The 25,003-nt window shown below is 34.2% G+C and overlaps 4 protein-coding genes across 6 annotated transcripts; 3 read left to right on the top strand and 1 right to left on the bottom strand.

Moving 5' to 3' along the window:
- The first annotated feature begins 284 nt into the window (after positions 1-284).
- LOC130649515 (uncharacterized) lies at positions 285-7,545 on the top strand. Of its 3 annotated transcripts, none has more exons than XM_057455802.1 (5): positions 285-355; positions 1,758-1,913; positions 2,562-2,838; positions 3,795-6,049; positions 6,729-7,545. In XM_057455802.1, exons 2-5 carry the CDS (start codon positions 1,778-1,780, stop codon positions 7,361-7,363), a joined length of 3,303 nt encoding a protein of 1,100 aa, XP_057311785.1. In that variant the 5' UTR covers positions 285-355; positions 1,758-1,777; the 3' UTR covers positions 7,364-7,545. The 3 variants fall into 3 exon arrangements, with proteins under 3 accessions (XP_057311785.1, XP_057311784.1, XP_057311786.1); XM_057455801.1 differs by lacking the exon at positions 285-355 and adding an exon at positions 398-477; XM_057455803.1 differs by lacking the exon at positions 285-355 and adding an exon at positions 398-477 and having other exon boundaries at positions 3,795-6,086; positions 6,729-6,806.
- A 580-nt stretch (positions 7,546-8,125) lies between these two features.
- LOC130649521 (ragulator complex protein LAMTOR2-like) lies at positions 8,126-12,039 on the bottom strand. Its single transcript, XM_057455810.1, has 5 exons — positions 11,821-12,039; positions 10,348-10,513; positions 9,612-9,701; positions 8,498-8,558; positions 8,126-8,339 (listed from the first exon to the last, which is right to left on the bottom strand). Exons 1-4 carry the CDS (start codon positions 11,886-11,888, stop codon positions 8,505-8,507), a joined length of 378 nt encoding a protein of 125 aa, XP_057311793.1. The 5' UTR covers positions 11,889-12,039; the 3' UTR covers positions 8,126-8,339; positions 8,498-8,504.
- Positions 12,040-12,237: 198 nt separating this feature from the next.
- LOC130649518 (actin-related protein 2/3 complex subunit 1A-like) lies at positions 12,238-21,507 on the top strand. The gene is made up of 9 exons (XM_057455807.1): positions 12,238-12,397; positions 17,329-17,414; positions 18,534-18,705; positions 18,863-18,932; positions 19,127-19,341; positions 19,967-20,146; positions 20,505-20,700; positions 21,104-21,194; positions 21,354-21,507. The coding sequence occupies exons 1-9, from the start codon at positions 12,325-12,327 to the stop codon at positions 21,390-21,392; spliced, it is 1,122 nt and encodes a 373-aa protein (XP_057311790.1). The 5' UTR covers positions 12,238-12,324; the 3' UTR covers positions 21,393-21,507.
- On the top strand, positions 21,415-24,869 carry LOC130648437 (uncharacterized). The gene is made up of 3 exons (XM_057454489.1): positions 21,415-21,442; positions 21,504-23,429; positions 24,104-24,869. Exons 1-3 carry the CDS (start codon positions 21,415-21,417, stop codon positions 24,736-24,738), a joined length of 2,589 nt encoding a protein of 862 aa, XP_057310472.1. The 3' UTR covers positions 24,739-24,869.
- Positions 24,870-25,003: the final 134 nt, after the last annotated feature.

The following is a 25,003-nucleotide window of genomic DNA, read 5'->3' on the forward strand; positions in this document are numbered from 1 at the left end:
ACGACAAAAGTTTGTGATTGAAATGTTAACCACTGTTCTTTGTTTCGCAATAGTTATACCAAAAATTCTTTATTTCATATTATTCACAACTAAAACTCGATTGAAGTATACTGTGTTAAGCGAACAACATTTTCCGCATGAATGACCCGTTAAACACAAAAAAGGTCTGTGCACTAGGTTCTTATGTGCAAGTCAATGCACAGTTTTAAAACCTCGTGCACACTTGCTGCTATTTGAATAGAAAAAGTAAGGTCATAAACAGCGAACAGGTATTCTTGCGAACAGTTTGACTGCATTTCAGCATGAAGAAACCCAGCAGTACACCACACGAAAACGACAGATGGATGGCATATATGTAAGTACTCACTCACTTTAAGTAGCGTAGTGTGAAATGAAACGACAAACTAAATTACATGGTTTGAAAACACTTTCTCGTTGTGTATGGTAGTGGTTGTTTTTGCCATTATGGTTACTAAGGTAAATTTTAAGTCTAACTAGCACATTGCGTACCTTTTTTATAGTGTCTGTTCTAACTGTGCTTGTTTTTTTAATTGGGTGAAGGGAGAGGAACCGTGCAGCGGAATCTAAGAATTCAGCAGCCGGTCGCGTACCGTGTTTTCTCTTTTAGAACGAAAGGCTTATGGAGGGAGGTTAGAGCAAAAGCAACAAAAGAATGGGAAGTACAAGGGTCAGTTAATAATGTAAAACAAAGAAAGACAAAATGGGTTTCCTATATGTGCATACCGTTGTTATCATTAAAACAGAAGACAATAGATAAAACGGATAGATAATCCAATTGTACCATATTATCCCGTGTTTGAACGAAACATATCATATTAAGATATCTCTTAATTGAAACTTTTATGAATTAAACGCATTGATTTTTATAGAAGAAAATGAAGCTTATATTTTCCATAGCTCTTTTCGACAAGGACCTTTCATTTGATGGCTTCTACCCCGAACAGATTTGCACACAGCTTTCTTGAATATACTCCACCTTATTCTACATATTTAGCCGCGCGGTTTTTTAATGTTAATTCCTATACAACTTAGTTTTTATGGAATTTTGCTTTCACAACCGACTCTAGACAAGAGTCCTAGGGAACGAGGTCGATGATAGTGTTGTTGCAATCAGTCAGAAAAGACTACTCACAACATTTTCGCAACCTCGTTTCCAGCATTATTTTATTTCATCGAGGCTGCGTTGTCTCGTCGTCAGATCCATTGATTGATCAATACATCTGATCAATTTTTTTTTTAAGTACAGACAAACATGGTGCCTGTTCGCCACCATGATAAGTAAAAATTTCATTATGATCTTTTAAAATCCTGAGTACCTATATAGCATGAAGTTGGATGATTTAAGGCTGACTAGGGGGCAATATAATATTTTACAGAACAGAATATTAGTATTTTGCAAATCAGAATATTGGAAAAATCAACTTTATGTGTTCTCCCTCTGCGTCAGTAAAATTTCGAAAGTCACACTTTTAAAGAACTTCTCGTTACACTAGACAAACCTTTAGGGAGAAGATGTAGGAAATTGTATTATATGACAAATTTACTTTAATATAATATTTGATATTTGATATATATATTTGATATTAGATATATCTTTAATATTTGTAAATAAATTTTACAAATAATATCATTTTTTTATCTTTAACTCTGTCAAGTGGTAGAAGCAGTTTTTTGAAATATTAACTTTCCAAATTCAAGTTGGACAAAGAGTTGATTTTTACATTTCTTTCTTTTAGGTCATGAGTTTATGTGAAAAATGTGGCTGGTTCTGGTGTTGTGTTTTTGTCCTGTGGTAAACGGTTTTTTTGATTATGAGCTGTACCATAACTTGACAGCTGAATCGCTACAAGGCGCCGAAGTAACAACAAAAAATGCTGCTGACAGAACAAAAGGTAATACAACAAATTTATTTACTATATCAACGATATTTTAGTACTTCGTGTAGTATTCGGAACGGGATTACGCTTCTAAGTCCGCCATATTGATCTAATGTGTTCGTATATATCACATGAAATACAGACCTAGGACGGCAAGACGGGACACATATAGCGCGGATCGAAACCGAGCTAGGTACATTACACTTCGTGGGATCTGACATTGATTTTTCTATAATTACGATATGATAGAAAGAGTGCGAAAAGCTTAGGATACCTCCGTATAAATAAAAGTTTATGCGATTTGACGCTCTTTGCAACTTCCAAAAATGTCTCAAAAAACTGCCGTTGTGCCAAATTTTTTTCACCAATAGTAGTTAATAGTTTTACTAAACGCTGCCTAAGCAAGGCTATTTGGAGTCTCATTGGATAACAATAATCAGTTAAGAACTGCAGGTCTGTAAATACGCACAATTCATAACACAACAACACTGCTTGTCAAGTTGACGAGTCGCGTCTTGTTAATACGCTGATCGCATTTTTTCTTTATGCTTTTTTTATTATTTTGGTGATCTGACTTTTCGCATAAAACGTACCTTTTACCACAACGTGCTTCGTCAGTCTTCATTTCCTATGAGAAATAAACTTTCCATCCTTATATTTCAGTTGAAAAGCTGGCAATGCATGGCTTCGGTCGTGTCTTAACATGGAACGTAAAGAAACTTGGCGCGTGTTTACGCCAGGACAATGTTGAGCAACTCAAAGAAGTAGTGTGTGTTATCCTACAAAGTGCGAACGTTATTGTCCTGCAAGAAACAGAAAATTTGGATTTGTCGTGCCTACCATGTAACACTGTATTAAAAGATGAATATGAATGGCCAGCAGAGAATCCAAACAATGACTTCAAGATCATGATCAGAACTAAACATAGTCATTCCTTTAAGTAAGACACCGTGAAGTACCACTTACGTCAAAGCTTTTAGTCTTAAGCTGCGTTTACGCAAGCGCCAACTTCAAGTTGCTTCAACTCAAAGTTGAAACATGTAAGTGCAAATAGCCAACCTCGTCTCCAGGACTTGTTACATCTAACAAGTCCTGCGGACGAGATTGTGTAAGCAGTGTTTTAACTTGATGGTAAAATTCATTGAAGTGCTCTCAGTCAGGAAAGAAAAATAAACTCAGGATTACTGATATACTGACCCTATTTTACCAACCCTAAACACCCCAAAAAAATTACAGTTTTGAAATACAAAAGCTGTTATAGGGCAAAAAAAATTTCTAAATTTTTATCTTCTTTTCACATTTCACTTTTCGCCGCAGCAACCGTTATGCAGCTATCGAACCTTTTATTTTTATAACGTGATTTTTTACCATATATTCGCCGTGGAGGTTCTTAAAAATTTTAAAAATACAATTTTTATTTCAATACATTTAATGGGCATCTAAGAACAACAGGGACTTCCTTTAAACTTGTCGAAAAAGTTGGGCAGGTATCAATTTGACAAATTTGTTTACATGTTTCAATTTGTTGAAGCAACTAGTTGAAGAGTATAAGAACTGTTTTACGCGTTTTTACTGTATCCATAAAAACGTTACTACATAACAACTTCATAGGTATATGTAGATAATGCTTTAAATCGAACCTAATGAAAGGAAACTTGCTTTCTTTGTATTAATTTTTGCGCGTACTAATATTCGCGCAATTGTTCAAAAAAACGAAAATTGATAAGCGCAAAAAAAAATCAACCTCAACCTCGTCCCCAGGGTAGCCGCTAGCAACTGATCAATTAGGCAAAATGCCATGGGAACGAGGTTGAGAAACACTGTCAATGTTGCGCAAAATTTAATAAGATAGTAATTTATTTAATTCTTTCGTCTGATTTTAAAACATTTTTGTAGGGTAAATAAGGCTGGAAAGTGCGAATCCGCTCAACTTGGGAACAAAAAAAGCGACCTCGATAATCCAGATTCTTTGTACCAAACAGCGATGCGCAAGTTACAGTTTAGCGTTGAACAACAGAGACAACAACAGCAGCTCGGGGGCTATCGCACAGTGACAACAAAAGCAGTTGATGGACCCAACACATACATAGGCTCGGACGCAAGCGATGTACATTCTACGTATGAAGATTTTGCCACGGACGAAAAGTCGCAACGTATAAATCAGCCCTTAGCAGCTGTGAAGGCTCCAGATTCACCAGCCCTTAAAAAATCTCAGCATCTTAGTTTTCATGAGAAAAATAAGGAACTTCGCATAAATGTAAGGTTTCACGTTGTAAATAACAGCTCTGGTAATATGGTGAACAACTCCAGTTTATCTCAGCTAACCTCTAGCAGTGAGCCTTCTCAAGAAAGTATTGCAAACTCTGTTGCTAGTGAAACACAAATTTTCGACAAGAACGAGAATCAGCAGGACTTGACACGTGATCATACAAACCGGTTTCTACTGACGCCCGCATTACATTCTGAAACGTCCGATCCTTCGAAAGACGACACGGTCAATAATCGATTTGTTTCAGACACAACAGATACAAACACGACGCAACATGCGGAACGATTTCGTACGAAGGAAATTGACACGGATAATGTAACGTCAGCCGAAGAGGACTTGCAGACACGTTTACTAAAGGACAAAGAAATGCTCAACAACACCACGATTAACGAACAGAAAAGCGAACGATTTCGTTTAATAACTGATCAACTAAAAAATATCGAAAAAGAAATCGTTATGTTACATGGAGCGAACGATAATTTTGAAAATCGTTTTTATAGGAACGAGAGTGGGAAAAACACCTCCGCTGCGGTAGAGAGCGGTGTGATGAAGTCTGACGTATCCAAATGGAAAACACGGTTAACTCTGCCGACATTGACGGAAGAAAAAAATGATCGTTTCCATGCCAATGACGTCCTAATAACTGAAATGAATCCAGCAAAACTTGACAATGCAAGGTCGTCAGAAAGTACATACAGCGAAGCAAGTGAGACATCACCACAGAGAAACGTCGAAGAAGGTACACCTTTAGCGGACATTGATTTAGATTCTGACAAAATGCACCATTTAGTTAACGAAGTGCTATTACAACCAAAGTTAAGAACATTCAACGAAGAATTTAAAAATGACCAGCTCTTGGAAGAGTTGCTAACACATCGGCGATTACACTATATGCAAAATAAATCCAGTGAAGCGAGATATAAGAGAACATTGAAAGTGTTACACCTAAAAAGAAGGAAAAAAGGCGTGATGGGAAAAACTAAAAGACGTAGTCATCGTTTGGGTAAACGAGTAAAGGCAGTAAATGCTAGCAAAAGAGGCAATGTTGTGGAACCCACAAACGAACTCAACTACGTCATAACAACCGTAACGTCTGATTTAAATTCAGGAGAGCCGTTTCTCGTTGCTAACGTTAAATTACCTAGAGATAAACGATTTCAACGTCATTGCATGGAAAAAATTATGGCCGACGTTAGCAATACTAATTCTGAAGCTGAAAAAAAGTTACCCGTGTTTATTATGGGAGACTTTCATTTCGATCATTTAACCGGTGCAGACGATACGGGAGATATCTATAAAATTTTAAACAATTTACAAATTGATGGAGATAATTATCATGCACCAATCATATACAGCGAAAAAGATCCAATCACAACCGTGTACGGCCGTCGCTTTGACAACATTTTAACAAACATGAATCTAAAAGGTAACCTTAAAACGATCGGTCCAGATTTGCCTGTTGAACCGGAACCGATTATTCTACCGTTGACATTACAAAGACTTTATAATAATTATATGACGGCCTTGTACTCTTCGGATGGCGGAGAGTCGGATTCAATCTATGAATGTATTAAAGCATTTCAGCTAGCAGGCAAATCTGAGCTGAATAACGTCGTTTGTAAAGATAGCTGGGTCCCTTCAAGCTTCATAAGCGATCACTTGCCACTGCAGGTAAAAGTAAAAATAAAAGTTCCAGGAAAGTCTTCTCCGATTGAGATTAACATTGCGAGTTGGAATATTCAAGGCGATACTTTTAAAGAACGATTGATGGATCCTGCTGTGAAAAAGCAATTCTTTTCATACTTGAAGAACTTCAATATGGCTGTCTTTCAGGAATTTCCAGGACATGATCGTATTTTGGATGACGATGAACTGGGAACAAGTAATGATTTTTGATTTATCAAACTCATCCTTAGTCCGTACGTTTGAGTCAATCCTTTCTCTCACTATTTGTGTCTACAGAATGAAAACAAGGTTGGGATGTACGTTCTTACACATGGTTCAAACTTTCGCCTCTTTGTGTGATCAGTTTACACGATCTCTCAATCAATTATAGTGATTATTTTCCAAACCCTCACTTTTCCAATTTTAATACTCTGCATTTGTTTTTATACAAATTGAGATAAACTGCAAATAAAAAAATATAATTTTTCGGTTACAATATGCTTTAAAAGAGTAGTAAGCTAGTTTCAATACTCTGATATGTTTAGAAAATTTATCAGTCTGATTTTCCAAAGAAAGGAAAACAAAACGACTTGTTACTATCTAACTTTTTTTGTTTTTCCAACTGCGAATTTAACTAACAAATTAACGACATCAAAGGTCTTCACCTTTTCGATCAATCAGATATACAATAAAAAATATATGTGCTGTCAGACATAAAATTGATAAAATTTCAAAAAATTCCAAACTGTTCTGACTTTTATCATTCTTATTAAAACACCGTGTGTATTGCAACAAAAGAGTTTTAACGTTAACAAGAACTTTAACGTAAAAGACGTGAAATATTTGAACAAAAAACAGTAAGATCAGAGCATAAAATTAAATTTTCATATTTTCAGGTGATATTGTTCGATTGAAACAAGGCGATATAACCACGGATTTTGGCATGTATGTGAGTGAATACTCCAAGGACGGAGAAGCAGATATGTTTGTACTTCGAAAAAAATTCAAAGACGAGGAAACTGTAACGTTAGACGACAACTCCCACGTCATTACAACAGTCGGTTTATTTGCACCGAAATTAGTTATCGATACCGTAAAAATACGACCATGTTTGTATACCGTCAAAACAAGCGAGAATGACGTATCCACCGGAGTGGGGTTTGCAAAAATCATGAATGCTATACAGAAGGACGTCGCTACAAGAAAATGTGACTTTAAAGTTCTACTCGGAAGCATGAACCTGGAAGAAAATTTTGATCTTGATAAAGAAATATATAAAAATTACAAGTATATCAACATGAAATGTAAAATGACTGATGGAAAGAACAAGTACACATACAATATCCCCAGATCACGTGATCTTGCTGATTACGTCATCATACTTGATCGAGATAAAGACGTAGAATTTGATGAGTGTACCATCGGACTGCCAGGTGATGAGCCGAAAAGAGGGATAGATAAGTTGAGTGACTTTGAAGAGTTGTCGACACACTACCCCTTCTCCATTGTGGTGAAGAAACCCGAAATCTAGTGGGAACACAAACTGTGGTGAATTCATTATCACAAAGCTTATACCTCCGCAATTGTAATCAAGGAGCTATATGTACAAGAAACACATATTCATGGAGATTTACAAATGTAATAGTTGCAACTTGTATTATATACATACATCATTATCACTCAGCTCACAGAATGTATGCCCCATCTACATAAGTCAGAAGTATTATTTCGGTGGCTTGATACCACCCGTCCTGGCAAGTTGTTACGAGCTAAACCTCGCTTGTTGTAGTGAGTTAATCCCATTCGCTGTAGCGAGTTTCACTTGTTGTAACGAGTTACAAAATAAAAGCGGAAACAATTTGGCGCGGCTTTAACGACATTCGCTATTTTAAAAAAATACCATTTGGTGTGACAGACAGACAGACGTATAGGGGTAATAATATTACGGAGAAATTTTTTCATTTAATTATATAAAACTTTTTTTCAAAATTATTACATATAAACAAAAAAATAATTCATACGTTCCTAGCATGAAGATATAATATTAAAAAACAAAAAAAGTATGCAAAATCCTACTGTAAATGCTCTACTAAACGCCACAGGCGTCTATTTACTTTTGAGATCTCTAAGGGTGCGTTTATTGGAGCCAGGTGTTAAGTAGATACCGAGTAAATGTTTATTAAAAACCTAAATATTCAAATTTAAATTTTTGACATACTTATATTTTTAACCCTAATAAACGCCCTTTTTGACTGTAGACAAGAAACGTTTATTAGAGACAGGGCATTTTATATTTTTTAATTCCTAGAGGGACGTTTAATAGAGCCTTTATGTATGAAAACAATGTGTTAAACATACGATGGTGATTTTATATCTATATGAGACAACTAATAATAATGCCAGGGTTAAAATTATGCACATAAAATGTCTACCGATACATCGTTGAGATGGAAGACTTTTACATACAGATCGTCGGTTGGTAAATCATTCAAGCAATTTGACAAACACTAAACACAACAAAACGTCAACTAGAAATGACGCAAAAAACGCATTCCTTGCTTTAAGAAGTAATCGTGGTTTCTGTATCGTCAGAGAGTTAATAATTCGTAGAAGAAATAAATAAATACATGCATGCAGAGTACATAAAACAAATGTTGATGCTTACGTTTATGTTATGAGAGTGATTGCAGCAGAGGCTCCTTTAAAAATTCCCCTAATTTTTCCATCTAAACAATAGTAGAACATATATATAAATCAATTAATCAGGGAATCAATCCGCCAATCAATGAACATCAGTTATATTAAGATTTGTCATGACATGTATCATGCCTCACTGAGAATGGTTCACGCTGATCGGCCTCCGATTGAGTATTATCGGGATAATCAAATTAAAGTAGAGCGTGCATCAATAACATACTGTCTGGCAGCGAGCGGGATTCGATCTATTACAAGGAGCTGTAGACCTACCCGCTACACGTGCATCAATACGCTATCGATGCACGTAAATAGCTTATCCGGACCCGAAAAAAAACGCTTATTTATGGGCAATAATTTTCGCATTTGAATGTTTTAGCGAGAAATTTTCGCTAAAGAATCAATTATTTCATAAACGATAAAAAAACTGCAAGATTTTAATCGACTCAAAGAGTTGGTTAAAAAACTACTACATAAAATCTAGAATAAGGATATAAAGCAAATTATTTTTATATCATTAAAAAAAATAAAAATTCATGAAAATTAACGATCTTGGGAGAATAAACTTTCGCGATTAAGCCTTTTCAATTATTTTCGCAGGACCCAACTTTCGCGATTTAATCGCAAAAAAAAAATTTCCAAAACTTTCTTCCTTTTAAAGTAAATAAAGGTTTAACATGGTATTACAAAATAATGTAAGAGCAGTTACGAGTGCGCACGAAAACCCATTCTTCAATAAATTTAAGTTTACTTCTTTAAAATAAAATGTATAAAAGTACGCTGTTTTTTATGGATTGTGTTTTCTTATTATAAGTTGAATATTTTTAACTTTGGCCAAAACCATCCTGAAGTATTCGTAGAACAGTTAAGATTAAAAAAACTGGAAAGCAAAATGGCATCAAAATTACGCCTAATTCAACTGACAGACAGACACCCCATTTTGTCTAGTGCAAAGGGTCACAAATTGTGTAATGTACTAAAGTTCTGGTGGAAAAAAACTCCCATGTGCCAGGCTAAGCTTTTAGTGCGGTGGGCAAAAATGAATACGCGAACAGACTCGCACGCATAAAGTAGTTTAAACTTACTTTTAATTTTAAAATACCAAAGCCAACATCCGTGTTTGCATACATGCACAAAAGAATACCAGATATCTTTGTTACAGTGACTTTTCCTTCCTAAAAATACATAGAAAAAAAAGGTCTATAAGCGTTTATATTTATAAAGTCAATCAATCTTGTGATTTAATAAATACTTTATACTTAAATTTCCTTAATTTTCACTTAATTTTCCTTAATTTTAGCGCACCCCACAAAAATTCCCGTTTTCGAGCTGGATTATTTTTTTCGATCTATGATTCCACTATAAATGATGTTATTAAAAATTTAAGGGGCAGCACACAAAATAATAATAACATACATCAAGAAACAAAATTTCAGCGGAAAAGGTAGAAAAAAAATCTGCAGGAATTTCCTAGTATTTTAAATGTCTAAATGTTTGGAATATGATTAAATATAATTTCTCTCAAAACTAATTTAATTACAACCACCTCTGTAACAGCAACAAAATATTTGTTAAGTTGTAGAGCAGGGATTTGCCATTAAAAAATTTCACAGATTTAAAAAAAATCATATTTAAGTAACGAAATAATCATTTAAACTTTTAAGAACCTATTTCCAACTTACATTCCCACCTAAACTTTAAGTTCAGTTTCTAAAATTTTTTTTTCACATTTTCACCAAAATTCTGAAAATCTCGCAATATTTTTGCAACCAAACCGTTCCCCTGGTTTACAAATCAACAAAACTTTATGACTTTACATACGTCGCAATCCATGAACATATACTCAAGTCCTTCATTGTTAAATGCCATCTTTCCACCTTTTTCATATGCAGACCAAATATTTGATGCTACGGCAGCAGTTACTTTAGCATCTTTGTATACATCAGTTCCAGCATACGCCAACAAGGACCCTTCATGATTAAGCAGCCTAAATTGAATTAGTTAAGAAACTTAGAAAGATAGTAATATAAAGGCTCTCTTTTCCTAACTTTTAATTCTCCTAATGCTGCTGAATTTTTATATAATTTTATATATAAAATCTTGAAATCTATTAATAAATTTCTTGCTCTCTTCACAATGAGTCATTTTTTGGTATCGGTGCGCAGAGATAGTGCGCTAATGTAAAAAAACAAACTATGGTGGTCCTAAACGGACAGTTGACATGAATGGGCCACCAACTACGTCGAAACAGCTCAATCCATCGAGCATTTCAACCAATGAGAGGAAAGGAGACTCATAAAATGAATAGGTTTTGGGGTCAAAAATCGTCGGAACACGTCACACAACATCGAAGGGGCTTATATAATAACATAATTTAACCTGAAGAAAATATAAGCATGTCAAAATATGTCAGTTAAAAGTTTGTTTTCAAAACTATCTGGATTTGTTCTTTTACATTCATTCTGTAATAGATCATTTTTAAATTACAGTTCAAGCGAACTAGAGGTATAAAATGATGTTGGACCTATATTATGGAGCTTAAAAAGTTGGTTAACAAGTCTTTTTAATTTTTTTTAAAAGCTCTTTTCGTTCTCAAGATATGCACATTTAAAGAATTTCAATTATACTGCATAAATTTTGATGTGATATATAAGTAATAGCAAATTTTGACATTTTTTTTTCATCTGTAATTTTAAACCTATTAAGGGATGTGTATTCAAACTTTATCAATGCATAGATATATATATATATCATAAAGGTGAATTGATTAATAATAAATTTTTTTGTCAAAATAACACTTGTTTGATCGTCCCAGGCATCTTAATTTTTTTCCCCAGCCACGCAATTGTTAAAGCCCAAATGGCTTTTACCGCGGAAATGTATACATTTTAAAAGGTCTATAATGAATTCAGCATCGAAATTTATGGAAACATGCACATTTTTTAGTTTATACACTAAGTACAATGGCCTTTATTAGTAGCCAAACTTATAAACTGCTATAAAATCTAAAAACTTTGAATTACAATAAATGCCAAGGTGAATCGGTGCCTTCACAGTACCCTCATATAATCAAATGGCATTTAAAATTTAATATTATGCCACTCATTTTTCTCATAAGTTTCTTGTTTTCTCTTTTAAAATTTGATGGTGTTAACCCATTCAAAAGTAGCCTGCTGCTACATATAGCTAGCTAGCTCTAAGCTAGCTACACAATCATTTCCTCTAATATTTTTGGGAAAACTTTTCCCATAAAGTAATAAACTTGTTTATTAAATTAAAAAAGAAAATACATACATCGTACTTATTACTCCCCCAGTATTTGCCTGAGACAATACATCGGATAAAACCTTCGGTTTTAGCATTTTTCTTCGCTGCCCGTTTTAAAAAACAAATTATTTTAAGTGCCGTGCAGCAAAGGTTACCATTTTCTTTGAATCACGGGATCAATAAGATTACGGCAACCAGCAAGCAGCTTGAAGAAAAAAGACCACAAAAATCACAAATCACAAAAATCCAGTAACGTATTCATCGAACACAAATTCTTTACTATTTTACACTAAGTTTTTTCAAAATAAAACAAAATTTGTTATAGCAATCAAGTCATAAAAACCCTTACTTTCGCACCGCCCCAAAACAGTAATAAAAAAGTTCACTGGATTCAAACTTGTACTTTCACTTTCCTGATCCGCACAAATAAAAAACACGCCCGTTAGTTTCATTTGGTCGTATACTTGGAGTGGTTGTTACGTTATAATCTTCTGTTGTTGTGTAGACTGACCAGAGTCCACAACTTTAAAAATGTCTGGAAAAGAAGTAATTGAATTAGTAGAAAAGCCCGTAAGCTGTTATTCATTCAACAAAGATAGAACTCGTAAGTTTCTCGTAAAGTAGTAGCTAGCTAGCCAGCTAAATTTTATTTTCAGTGCGCTAGCTAGCTAATAATAAAATGGTTTATATGTCACCTCAAATTTCAAAGCAGAATTTCAATTTAAGCCTCAAATTCAGCACTGTTCAAAGCAGTGACAATCAGTTTGTTTTATGTCATTCAGAAACAACAGCAAATTATGGTATGGACTAAATAAAGGGGCTGTTGACAAAAACATTTGTCATGCAAAACACACTGTCCATTTTAGGCTTCACTCTAAAGTAGTGATAACATTTAACATTTGAGGTGATAACGTTTATAATCTTAGTATTTGTCTTCTCGTGAGCACAGTCATTTTCTAAATCAGCCACTCTCGTGGGGCACACTAATCAACCACAAGAACAGGTTATGGTTATGGTGTAGTAAGGCCACCCTCAAAAATATAATTGGTTAGTGTCACCCGACCGACTCACTTTGAAAGCCGAAATTCAAGTCGGGAAGTCGGTAAATTTGTAAAAAATAAGCCAAACAATCCATGAACAATCTTAGACAAGCAACAAAATCCACTATTTACCTTTTCATCGTTCCCACGAATTATGGTTGTTACGTCCGAATGTTATTTCCATAGGGGACTGCGCTGCGCTACTCGGTGCTATATTTTCCTGCCTCGCAATTAAACAGCAATACAACCGAAAACCATGGGAAAGATTTTGACTGACAAAAATCAAAGTTGAAACGGTAAGTAAAAATACAGCTGGCGTACATTTAAAAGGAATAACAAAATATGGCTACGAAATATAGTATTTTTGTAATTTTTCAGGAAAAATTTTTATCCAACCGACCGACCGACTCACTTTTGTAATTGGAAATGATGCTAACCAAACATATTTTCGACGGTGGCCTAATGGCTACACATATGTAAAATATATTCTAGGCAGGTGAACACATCTATAATGTAGAAAGATAGCCAAAACTTTTGTGAAATATGCCACAACCTTATTGGAGAAGAGTCACACGATTGAGTGACTACAAGCTCTAAAGCGCCACTCACTCAATCAGGGTATTAAAAAGTTAGCGTCATCAACTTACTCAATCAGGGAAAAGTGCACTTTGCCTAGTAAGGCAACCAATAACCAATAGTCGCTTATTAGACCACAGGTGACTTAACTAGCTATTAAGATCTTACCAATGCAATGCTGAAATCATGATAAACCGCAAAACATCTTTAACATGGATCAATCTGTGTTCTTTATAAAAATGTCTGTGGGCAGCTTTGTTGTTTTAAATAATGGAACTTAGCATGAAAAATGTTATAGTGAATAATGCATCACCTAAAAAAATGACACATAACCTATTTAAAGCTACGTTCATGTTTTTAAAATCATGATTTACATGGACTATCCATTGTAACTTAAGTTTTTTCTCAAGACTGTTTGTGGAAACCCTAAAGTTTTTAATAGCCCAATTGGGTTACAAATTACCCAGTTATTTTACAAGATGTTGCCTAACTAGGTCAATAGCCCAATAAGTACAATGTAGCCTACAGTACTGTGAAAAGGTTTGTTAACATCCTGGTTCGTGTTTATTTCATGTTCGCACAAACGTCGATAGCCCACAATGCGTATTTTTTTAACAATCGTGGACCTCACGATCATGTTTCGTGGACTACACGAACAAAAATTAAACATTACACTGTGGCATCCACGATAGATAACTTCTATTGTAAAACAACAAAGCCGTATTAGTTCATCAATTAAATCAAAAACCGACGGCAAAAAAATAAATTAACACTTGTTGTTTTAATTCGTTGTAATAAAGCTAGCTAAATAATCGATTTTAATCGTTCGTGAATCAAAATGCGATCTTAAAAAACATTTCTATCGCCGCTTTTCGTTTATAAACTTTTAAAACGCGATCTTAAAAAACATTTCTATCGTTGTTTTTCGTTTATAAACTTTTAAAATGCGATCTTAAAAAATATTTCTATCGCTGCAGAGAAATTTAACTTTTCTAGACAAATGACATTTTTTGAAAAGAAAAAAATTTAATTATACTGGCTATAAAAATCGTGGAGCTTGCGAAAATAATGGTGGGACACACGATCCTTCGTGGAGATAATAATATTAGCGTGGTGGCCACCATAGAATGTTTGAATGTTTGTTATACATAAAGACCACCATTTTATTGTGGTTCGTGTACACCACGCCCATTACTTGAACACGATGTTAACAAACCTTTTCACACTATTGTAGTTAGATGTTTGCCCTCACTGTATGCTAATCTGTTATGACGTGATGAAAATCTTTTTAAGAAATATGAGAAAGGGGGCTTGGCCCTAAATAGACAACTTTTGTTCTACCCCATAAAATGTTTTTTTCATGGCCTTTAAGCCGTTTATTTCAGGACTTATCTCTCCTAATTAAGCTACAATCAACCTACCTGTATGACCTAAATGTATTATTTATTATATTATCATTATTCGTGTTATCAGAAGATATATAGCATTTATGTTCTTTCAAAATAAGAATATATATATATGTAGTAGTAGTAGTAGTATTTATTTCGTGTGAGATCTAACTAATATTTTATATTTAATAAATACCTACGGGGAGACTATCAGATAGTATAAATACTAATGTAGGTGATGACCACCTATATAAGATCAAACGATTGCAATAAGCGGTATGACACTCCAAAAAAAATTTTTAGTAAAATCTTTTTTATGCAGTGGAGAGATTAGTGTTATAGCAATCCAGAAGACAAGTTTTGCAGATTTTTTTTGTTTGTTTTAGAGTGAGAGAGGCTAGGTCGTATTGGTGAAAGTGTTGTTGGATATTGTTCCAATTATTAATAGATTGGTAACGTATAGATTTAAGACCAAATGAGGTAGTCCTACCAGAAGGTCTAGCTAGAAGTTTATTGGATTTACTTCTCGTTGAATGATTAGATGAATGGCAGACCAATTTAAAAATATCACAAGTATTACCTGGAGAATGCAGATAAAAAGTTATAATAATGTTGAGAAATTTATAAGATCTGAAAGAGTAAGAATATTAAAATTAAGAAAAATAGGATTTGATGGTAAGTTAAAATTAGAAAAAGTAATGATTCGGAGAGCAGCTTTTTGTAAGCGAAAAATTCTACATGACTTTGAAGTGAGACCCCACACTTGCGGATGGTATAAGAAATATGAGAAGAAAATAATGCATGATAAATTGAAATTAGGATATCTTTAGGTACATAATATCTTAGTTTGCATAGAACTCCATATGTTTTTCTTAATTTATTGCCAATATAACATATCTGAAAATCAAAATCTAGAAATTCATCTATTAAAATACCTAGATATCTTACATGAGATGAAAGCTCAAGTTTTTTCCATTCAATTCCAGCCTTATATCATAGTTGACTGCTTTATTTCTTTGCCTATATAGAATGACTTCAGTCTGCTACATTTAATGCTATTTTGTTTTCAGTTAGCCATTTATATATACATTTTAAATCTATATTTAATTGATTTTGCATTACTTTCAGATTATGGTTAGCATATAACATGCAAGTGTCATCTGCAAAATGAAAAATTTCTTAAAAAATTATTAAGTTAATTAAATCCTTATTATAGAGTAAAAATAAAATAGGACCAAGAACGGAACCTTGGGGAACTCCATGTTTGATAAAAAGTTTTTTAGATTTGGTGTTAGTTAGGGAGACATTGCACCCTAATTCTTGTAGAACCATTTTTAATATGTTTGGGAATACACCTTGTTGTAGAGAGAGATTAAAAATTTTGGTTAATATTGGAGAAATTGCTATATTGGCTTGTTTTATGATAAGATTAGGCACACTGTTTGGGCCGGATACTTTGTTTAAATCATGATTATTTATGAAATTTAAAACTCTTAATTAAATATGCTCTTTATAGCTTCTTTGTTCTATACGATCCTGGAAAAAGGCCAGCTAAATTTACTACAGATATCTTCAACATGGGTGCACATATAGTCCCTAGCATCATTTGCTCATCCAGAGACATTAACATAATTTCTAATTTTACAAGCAAAAGTACATCAAACTTAGGTTAAACAAAGTTGACTTAGGCAGCAACTAAACTAAAGATTGCGCGAATAGATGTGGTTGTCCACTGGCTGTTAATGTCACCTGCAGACCCTTTCCCAAACAGACTAGGGCTACCTTTTGTTCATATCTGTACATTAACCAAAACTCCAGAAAACAACCCTGCAATTTCAGAATTATATAAAAAGTTTATTTGAATTCCATAAGCAATCCACTGTTGTGACCCTCTTGAGGTCAACATGACATTATATTTAGGGTAAAACAGAACACTTGCCTAGTGATTTTAATTAAAACATTTTTTAGATTTGTTTGACAATAGTGTATGTTTTCACAAAGTACACCAATGTCATTTGCTAAAGGCAAAATCACATGATATTCCCACCTGAAAAATCATTTGCACCCCACTTTTGTAATTTTGTTACAAATACTGTTCAGAAATGCACATTTTTTATTGAACTAAATAGCTATAGTGGCGGTTAAAACTAGGTTTTGTCTCCATAAGTAATTTTGGGGATGGTCAAAGCAGCTTGCAATTATAAAATAAAATATGGAGATGAAAATTAACTTTAACATATTTGTTTGAATAATGAAAAAGAAAAAAAAGACAGAGTTATAAAAATCAGTATAAGATTACCAACAAATATAGCAGAATAGACTTGCCTGCGAATAACAGTGCTATCCACTATCCACTTTCCACCTGCTATATTGTGGGAATAGTCAAAAGAAAACACAAATCCACACAAATTAATTTAGGCTAACGACTCAAAATTGCAGACTTTGAGAGAATTCAGCACACTGTGTGTTTTGTTATAAGTACAAAAACAATTACAACTATTGTGAGTAATACTAATAAATTTGTTTTTAAGGAATTGCATTTTCTGCAAATGACAACAACGTGCTGATTTACAAGAAAAGTGGAGGAAAATGGCAACAAGAAGCCATCTTGTCCGAGGTATGTATGTTATAAAATTTTAAGATAGTTAAAGCTTATCTTTTTCCCAAATGGTATTTTTAAATATAAGCTGTCATTTACGGGTCAGTTAAAACAGCTATAGCTGTCAAAGCGTATCTTAGAATAAATTTGCTCACATGATTGAACTGAAAATTGGGAATATTTTTGAATTAATATACCCAACAAATCTTTTAAAATAGCCAAATTCAAACTGATGAAATATTTTATAACAAAAATTGAGCTTTATATTACTATAGTAATGTTAACTGACAGCCCTTTCATAACTGGTTGTTTCATGTTTTTTCCACATTGACCAAAACTAAGAAGTCTTAACCCTGTTTAGCTGTTTTTTTAACGTTCTTAACATTTGTGCAATCTCAGCATAAAGTAGTGTTTTACTCTGTGGGAAATGCAATAAAGTCAAAAAATATAAGAATACTAGTTGGTAGCCTGTTTGCCTCTCCTTTACATGTCACATGTCGTGTCAGCTAAATGATCACATGGGGACACGATTTGCAACTGTGTTTATCATATGTATTATTAATATAGAGATATTTGCAGTTGCCATTTCTAGTTTCAAGATTTTCTATTAGCAATCAGCTTTTGATTAGAACAAACAAAATATGATTAAACATTCTTTCGTAAGTAACATGATTTAAGGCTTAGATTATGTGTGAAAGACTTAATGGTGAAATATTGAGATAATTAAATAAGAGGGAATTGAACTGACAGAACCGCTATTTAAAACTTTTTCGGTATATAAAAATATTTGAAGGTATAAAACACAGGTACGACTCTGTACCTCTACTTTATAAAACAACCTGCCTAAACCCCCAAAGTATGTTTTCTTATCAAAACTATTAAGGGATAACAACTGGTTTTAATGTTGTATTATGAAATATAAAGCTTGTAGTCAAAAGTACAGAATCTATTATGTTATAATATATGCAGCACTCTATCATCCAATCTTAATGAAGATGTATTTATGCTAGTAACACCTAAAATTAATGGAAAGTAGATGAATGCTTTTTTTATAACAGGACATGTAGAATTAAGATAACATTTGTTTACCCTGTCTTAAAAAGGCAAGTGTACATTTCCTATTTGTATTTTGTGTAGCATCATCAAAATGTAACCGGCATTGATTGGGCACCTGTCAGTAACCGTATTGTAACTTGTGGTGCTGATCGTAATGGCTACGTTTGGGTTGAAGAAGGTGGAAAGTGGAAACCTACCCTTGTCATTTTGCGAATTAATCGTGCTGCGACATTTGTCAGATGGTCACCTAAAGGTTAGAATATGTTTTTGTTACCTTTATTGTATCCTAGTATGTTGCCACCCCCTCTCCCTGAAGAAATTTTACCAAACCTTCACCCCTCCTCTCTCACTGCTGTGCATTGTGATATTGTTAAATTCACAGTTTATACAACGAGGGTTGTGGTTTTTAGAGGATAAATTTGCTGTTGCAAGTGGTGCTCGATTGATATCTGTGTGCTACTTTGAAAAAGAAAATCACTGGTAAGTTCTTTATAACAAAGTACATAAAATATATAGTCCAGTATAGTGTACTAGAAAGAATTAAACTAGGGAAATTAATAAGGAATTTAATATGCCTTGGTGGTTTTAAACTGGTAGGGTTTTTGTGGCCAGAAAGTAAATATCTTTCATTCATTTTGATATAAACCTCAAAATTTAATATACAATTTCTTTAGGTGGGTGAGCAAACACATTAAGAAACCCATCCGGTCAACTGTGTTATCATTGGATTGGCATCCCAACAACATTTTGTTGGCTGCTTCTTCTTCCGATTTCAAGTGTCGTGTTTTCTCAGCTTACATCAAAGAGATTGAGCAGAAACCCGAACCAACAAACTGGGGAAAGAAAATGCCATTCGGTGCATTGATGGCTGAATTCGCAAATGGAAGAGGTATATGAAAAACTTTGCGAATTTTTTTGTAAAATAAATCGTGGATTACGGATTGTGTAAGCTATCAGAATTGCGTAAGCTATCAGAAACTAAATCTTTTTTGAACTGATTTTTGTTGCATTTTGGTTTTGTTTGTTTTTTAAAAAAAACTATTTAAAACTGAATAGCAAGTAAAAACTTTATACTGTAGTATTTTGTTTTTTCCTCAATCCTCAAATAAATTCTTGTTGTGCCTAAAATTGATGCCTAGCTGGCTGTTTGTGGTATTAATTTCTATCAGGGGCCATATAAAGATAAATTATGCAGGATAGAGAGGTTACCAGATTTTAAATGAATGCTTTTTTATCGATTAGCTGTGCTTATTTTAGTCCACTAAATAAACATCTCTAGTTGTTTCCATTATATTTTTCTTCGAAGCATTAAATGCCGCAAAAATTAATGCTGTTCAGTGAAAATGTTTTCACCATAATAGGGGGTTGATTTCATTGCAAGATGCCAATAAATTATTTGGAAAAATATTGACGGATTGATATTGTTGGATTTGTGTTGTTTGTTTTGGGTTTTTTTTTTCTAACAACTCTTTGCTATTTTAAACTTCTATCCAATTTTATTTTTTATTTTTTAGGCGGTTGGGTGCACGACGTGAAGTTCTCTCCATCTGGTTCCAAGATATGCTGGGTTGGACATGATTCCAGTCTGTCTGTCGTTCAAGGTGGCGAGAATGCTGAAGTTGCCACCGTTCAATTTGGCAATCTACCATTTGTGACAACTGTGTGGTTGTCTGAGGGAACACTTGTTGCTGCTGGTTAGTTCGCATTCGACATTACTCATGAATGAATGCATTATACTTTTCGCAATAGAAACTGGATTTTTGGAACACTATAAGTATAAGGCTAACATGGAAAAATACAACAGGTTATCAGGACTCTAAATTTAACATTTTTAAAAATCTGGTTACAAGGATTTTAAATTTTTTTATCTTTCTCAGCCATATCTGCAACTTATGCACATGATGTTACTACAAAAAAACTGCGCAATGGTTTCAAAAAACATTTTTGAACTGTGGGCATTAAACACAGAGTTTGGTTGCAGTATCCTTGTTTATTGTCTGCTAGTTTAAAAAAATCTTTAAAAGTGGATCAAATTCTTATATTTCTTGTTAGGTCATGATTTTATTCCCATGGTATTTACTCATGATGGTAACAACAAAGTGTCATTTATTGCTAAACTTGATCAGCCAGTCAAGAAGGGAGGTGATGAGGAGACAATGAGTGCTATGGATAAATTCCGATCGTTGGATAAGCGAGCCACTGGTACAAAAGAAGTCAAATCTTCCACAACTCACACCAATACTATTGTGTATGTTTTGTTTGTTTCGTGCCAATGTGTACCCCAATCGGGGGATTTTAGAAATTTTGTCACCTTGTCAATCACTATGTTCTTCTATTAAGTAATGGAAAGATGTCAGCAAAATATCATTGTAATAATTTGTGTAATAGCGTTCTAATAAGTTTACGGACCTGGTTTTGTTGTTGTTGTTGTTGCTATTGTATTATTTTCTCGATTTTTTTGTGTGTCGAAATATCTGTTTAAAGTAAAGGTTATCACAAGCTTTTAAGTTTTCCTGTATACATGCAATATTTTGCGATATTTGTTGCTGTTATATTTTATATTTATTACTGTTATTTCAGCTACATACCTAGTCGTGAAACCCGCAATACGTAAAGGATTGGTACTAACGTAAAATGTTTTGTTTGTTTAGCCAACTTTCTGTGTACCAGGGAGAAAGAGAGAGTGTGACAAAGATTTCGTCTGGTGGGATGGATGGTAAAGTTGTTATCTGGGATATCAAGGTAAACTTTTTTTGAAAAATCTTTGCTCACTGGACTGATATGGTTACCATTATGTCTTGAAGTTACATTGCTACTTGGGTGTTCAGGATCTAAGCAGTCGCAGCTTGATGTTTTGTGTTTGCTTTATGATTAGGACGATTTTATAATTCTATTTTTTAGAGCTTGGAAAAATCCATTGCTGACTTGAAAATTGTCTAGTTGTCCAAATGAGGTACACACAATGATAAAGAAAGATGAGAAAATATGTGGTAACATGTGTGACCAGGGAAATTTTGTATTAACATTTTTTTTGAAGACACAATTGTTTAGTAAACTTTGTCTTGCTACCCCAAGTCATATGCATCATCATTATTTTCGTCGGGGAAATTCCCCCAAATATTTTAGCTGGGAATGTTTGGGAAGATTTTATCGTTAAATTGATTTGCTTCGTTACTAGGCGTGCCTTGAAAACTGCTTTTCGACAAGAAAAAGACGACAAGAACGAGAATCAGCAGGACTTGACACGTGATCATACAAACCGGTTTCTACTTACGCCCGCATTACATTCTGAAACGTCCGATCCTTCGAAAGACGAGACGGTCAATAATCGATTTGTTTCAGACACAACAGATACAAACACGACGCAACATGCGGAACGATTTCGTACGAAGGAAATTGACACGGATAATGTAACGTCAGCCGAAGAGGACTTGCAGACACGTTTACTAAAGGACAAAGAAATGCTCAACAACACCACGATTAACGAACAGAAAAGCGAACGATTTCGTTTAATAACTGATCAACTAAAAAATATCGAAAAAGAAATCGTTATGTTACATGGAGCGAACGATAATTTTGAAAATCGTTTTTATAGGAACGAGAGTGGGAAAAACACCTCCGCTGCGGTAGAGAGCGGTGTGATGAAGTCTGACGTATCCAAATGGAAAACACGGTTAACTCTGCCGACATTGACGGAAGAAAAAAATGATCGTTTCCATGCCAATGACGTCCTAATAACTGAAATGAATCCAGCAAAACTTGACAATGCAAGGTCGTCAGAAAGTACATACAGCGAAGCAAGTGAGACATCACCACAGAGAAACGTCGAAGAAGGTACCCCTTTAGCGGACATTGATTTAGATTCTGACAAAATGCACCATTTAGTTAACGAAGTGCTATTACAACCAAAGTTAAGAACATTCAACGAAGAATTTAAAAATGACCAGCTCTTGGAAGAGTTGCTAACACATCGGCGATTACACTATATGCAAAATAAATCCAGTGAAGCGAGATATAAGAGAACATTGAAAGTGTTACACCTAAAAAGAAGGAAAAAAGGCGTGATGGGAAAAACTAAAAGACGTAGTCATCGTTTGGGTAAACGAGTAAAGGCAGTAAATGCTAGCAAAAGAGGCAATGTTGTGGAACCCACAAACGAACTCAACTACGTCATAACAACCGTAACGTCTGATTTAAATTCAGGAGAGCCGTTTCTCGTTGCTAACGTTAAATTACCTAGAGATAAACGATTTCAACGTCATTGCATGGAAAAAATTATGGCCGACGTTAGCAATACTAATTCTGAAGCTGAAAAAAAGTTACCCGTGTTTATTATGGGAGACTTTCATTTCGATCATTTAACCGGTGCAGACGATACGGGAGATATCTATAAAATTTTAAACAATTTACAAATTGATGGAGATAATTATCATGCACCAATCATATACAGCGAAAAAGATCCAATCACAACCGTGTACGGCCGTCGCTTTGACAACATTTTAACAAACATGAATCTAAAAGGTAACCTTAAAACGATCGGTCCAGATTTGCCTGTTGAACCGGAACCGATTATTCTACCGTTGACATTACAAAGACTTTATAATAATTATATGACGGCCTTGTACTCTTCGGATGGCGGAGAGTCGGATTCAATCTATGAATGTATTAAAGCATTTCAGCTAGCAGGCAAATCTGAGCTGAATAACGTCGTTTGTAAAGATAGCTGGGTCCCTTCAAGCTTCATAAGCGATCACTTGCCACTGCAGGTAAAAGTAAAAATAAAAGTTCCAGGAAAGTCTTCTCCGATTGAGATTAACATTGCGAGTTGGAATATTCAAGGCGATACTTTTAAAGAACGATTGATGGATCCTGCTGTGAAAAAGCAATTCTTTTCATACTTGAAGAACTTCAATATGGCTGTCTTTCAGGAATTTCCAGGACATGATCGTATTTTGGATGACGATGAACTGGGAACAAGTAATGATTTTTGATTTATCAAACTCATCCTTAGTCCGTACGTTTGAGTCAATCCTTTCTCTCACTATTTGTGTTTACAGAATGAAAACAAGGTTGGGATGTACGTTCTTACACATGGTTCAAACTTTCGCCTCTTTGTGTGATCAGTTTACACGATCTCTCAATCAATTATAGTGATTATTTTCCAAACCCTCACTTTTCCAATTTTAATACTCTGAATTTGTTTTTATACAAATTGAGATAAACTGCAAATAAAAAAATATTTCGGTTACAATATGCTTTAAAAGAGTAGTAAGCTAGTTTCAATACTCTGATATGTTTAGAAAATTTATCAGTCTGATTTTCCAAAGAAAGGAAAACAAAACGACTTGTTACTATCTAACTTTTTTTGTTTTTCCAACTGCGAATTTAACTAACAAATTAACGACATCAAAGGTCTTCACCTTTTCGATCAATCAGATATACAATAAAAAATATATGTGCTGTCAGACATAAAATTGATAAAATTTCAAAAAATTCCAAACTGTTCTGACTTTTATCATTCTTATTAAAACACCGTGTGTATTGCAAAAAAAGAGTTTTAACGTTAACAAGAACTTTAACGTAAAAGACGTGGAATATTTGAACAAAAAACAGTAAGATCAGAGCATAAAATTAAATTTTCATATTTTCAGGTGATATTGTTCGATTGAAACAAGGCGATATAACCACGGATTTTGGCATGTATGTGAGTGAATACTCCAAGGACGGAGAAGCAGATATGTTTGTACTTCGAAAAAAATTCAAAGACGAGGAAACTGTAACGTTAGACGACAACTCCCACGTCATTACAACAGTCGGTTTATTTGCACCGAAATTAGTTATCGATACCGTAAAAATACGACCATGTTTGTATACCGTCAAAACAAGCGAGAATGACGTATCCACCGGAGTGGGGTTTGCAAAAATCATGAATGCTATACAGAAGGACGTCGCTACAAGAAAATGTGACTTTAAAGTTCTACTCGGAAGCATGAACCTGGAAGAAAATTTTGATCTTGATAAAGAAATATATAAAAATTACAAGTATATCAACATGAAATGTAAAATGACTGATGGAAAGAACAAGTACACATACAATATCCCCAGATCACGTGATCTTGCTGATTACGTCATCATACTTGATCGAGATAAAGACGTAGAGTTTGATGAGTGTACCATCGGACTGCCAGGTGATGAGCCGAAAAGAGGGATAGATAAGTTGAGTGACTTTGAAGAGTTGTCGACACACTACCCCTTCTCCATTGTGGTGAAGAAACCCGAAATCTAGTGGGAACACAAACTGTGGTGAATTTATTATCACAAAGCTTATACTTCCGCAATTGTAATCAAGGAGCTATATGTACAAGAAACACATATTCATGGAGATTTACAAATGTTATAGTTGCAACTTGTATTATATACATACATCATTATCACTCAGCTCACAGAATGTATGCCCCATAAGTCAGAAGTATTATTTCGGTGGCTTGTTACCACCCGTCCTGGCGAGTTGTTACGAGCTAAACCTCGCTTGTTGTAGTGAGTTAAATCCC

Source organism: Hydractinia symbiolongicarpus, chromosome 7 (genome assembly GCF_029227915.1).
Source record: "Hydractinia symbiolongicarpus strain clone_291-10 chromosome 7, HSymV2.1, whole genome shotgun sequence".
NCBI lineage: Eukaryota > Metazoa > Cnidaria > Hydrozoa > Anthoathecata > Hydractiniidae > Hydractinia > Hydractinia symbiolongicarpus.

Excerpts from the sequence above, each read along its gene's own strand:
- LOC130649521 (XM_057455810.1), bottom strand. The coding sequence starts at position 11,888 with ATGCTAAAACCGAAGGTTTTATCCGATGTATTGTCTCAGGCAAATACT. Across the intron at positions 9,702-10,347 it reads ATATGTTCATGGATTGCGAC|GAAGGAAAAGTCACTGTAAC; the intron begins GTATGTAAAGTC and ends ATGTATTTTTAG. Across the intron at positions 8,559-9,611 it reads TTGGTATTTTAAAATTAAAA|ATGGAAAAATTAGGGGAATT; the intron begins GTAAGTTTAAAC and ends ACTATTGTTTAG.
- LOC130648437 (XM_057454489.1), top strand. The coding sequence starts at position 21,415 with ATGATAAAGAAAGATGAGAAAATATGTG. Across the intron at positions 21,443-21,503 it reads GAAAGATGAGAAAATATGTG|TAAACTTTGTCTTGCTACCC; the intron begins GTAACATGTGTG and ends ACAATTGTTTAG. Across the intron at positions 23,430-24,103 it reads TGACGATGAACTGGGAACAA|GTGATATTGTTCGATTGAAA; the intron begins GTAATGATTTTT and ends TCATATTTTCAG.
- LOC130649518 (XM_057455807.1), top strand. The coding sequence starts at position 12,325 with ATGTCTGGAAAAGAAGTAATTGAATTAGTAGAAAAGCCCGTAAGCTGT. Across the intron at positions 18,933-19,126 it reads TTTGAAAAAGAAAATCACTG|GTGGGTGAGCAAACACATTA; the intron begins GTAAGTTCTTTA and ends CAATTTCTTTAG. Across the intron at positions 20,701-21,103 it reads ACTCACACCAATACTATTGT|CCAACTTTCTGTGTACCAGG; the intron begins GTATGTTTTGTT and ends TTGTTTGTTTAG.
- LOC130649515 (XM_057455802.1), top strand. The coding sequence starts at position 1,778 with ATGTGGCTGGTTCTGGTGTTGTGTTTTTGTCCTGTGGTAAACGGTTTT. Across the intron at positions 2,839-3,794 it reads AAACATAGTCATTCCTTTAA|GGTAAATAAGGCTGGAAAGT; the intron begins GTAAGACACCGT and ends ACATTTTTGTAG. Across the intron at positions 6,050-6,728 it reads TGACGATGAACTGGGAACAA|GTGATATTGTTCGATTGAAA; the intron begins GTAATGATTTTT and ends TCATATTTTCAG.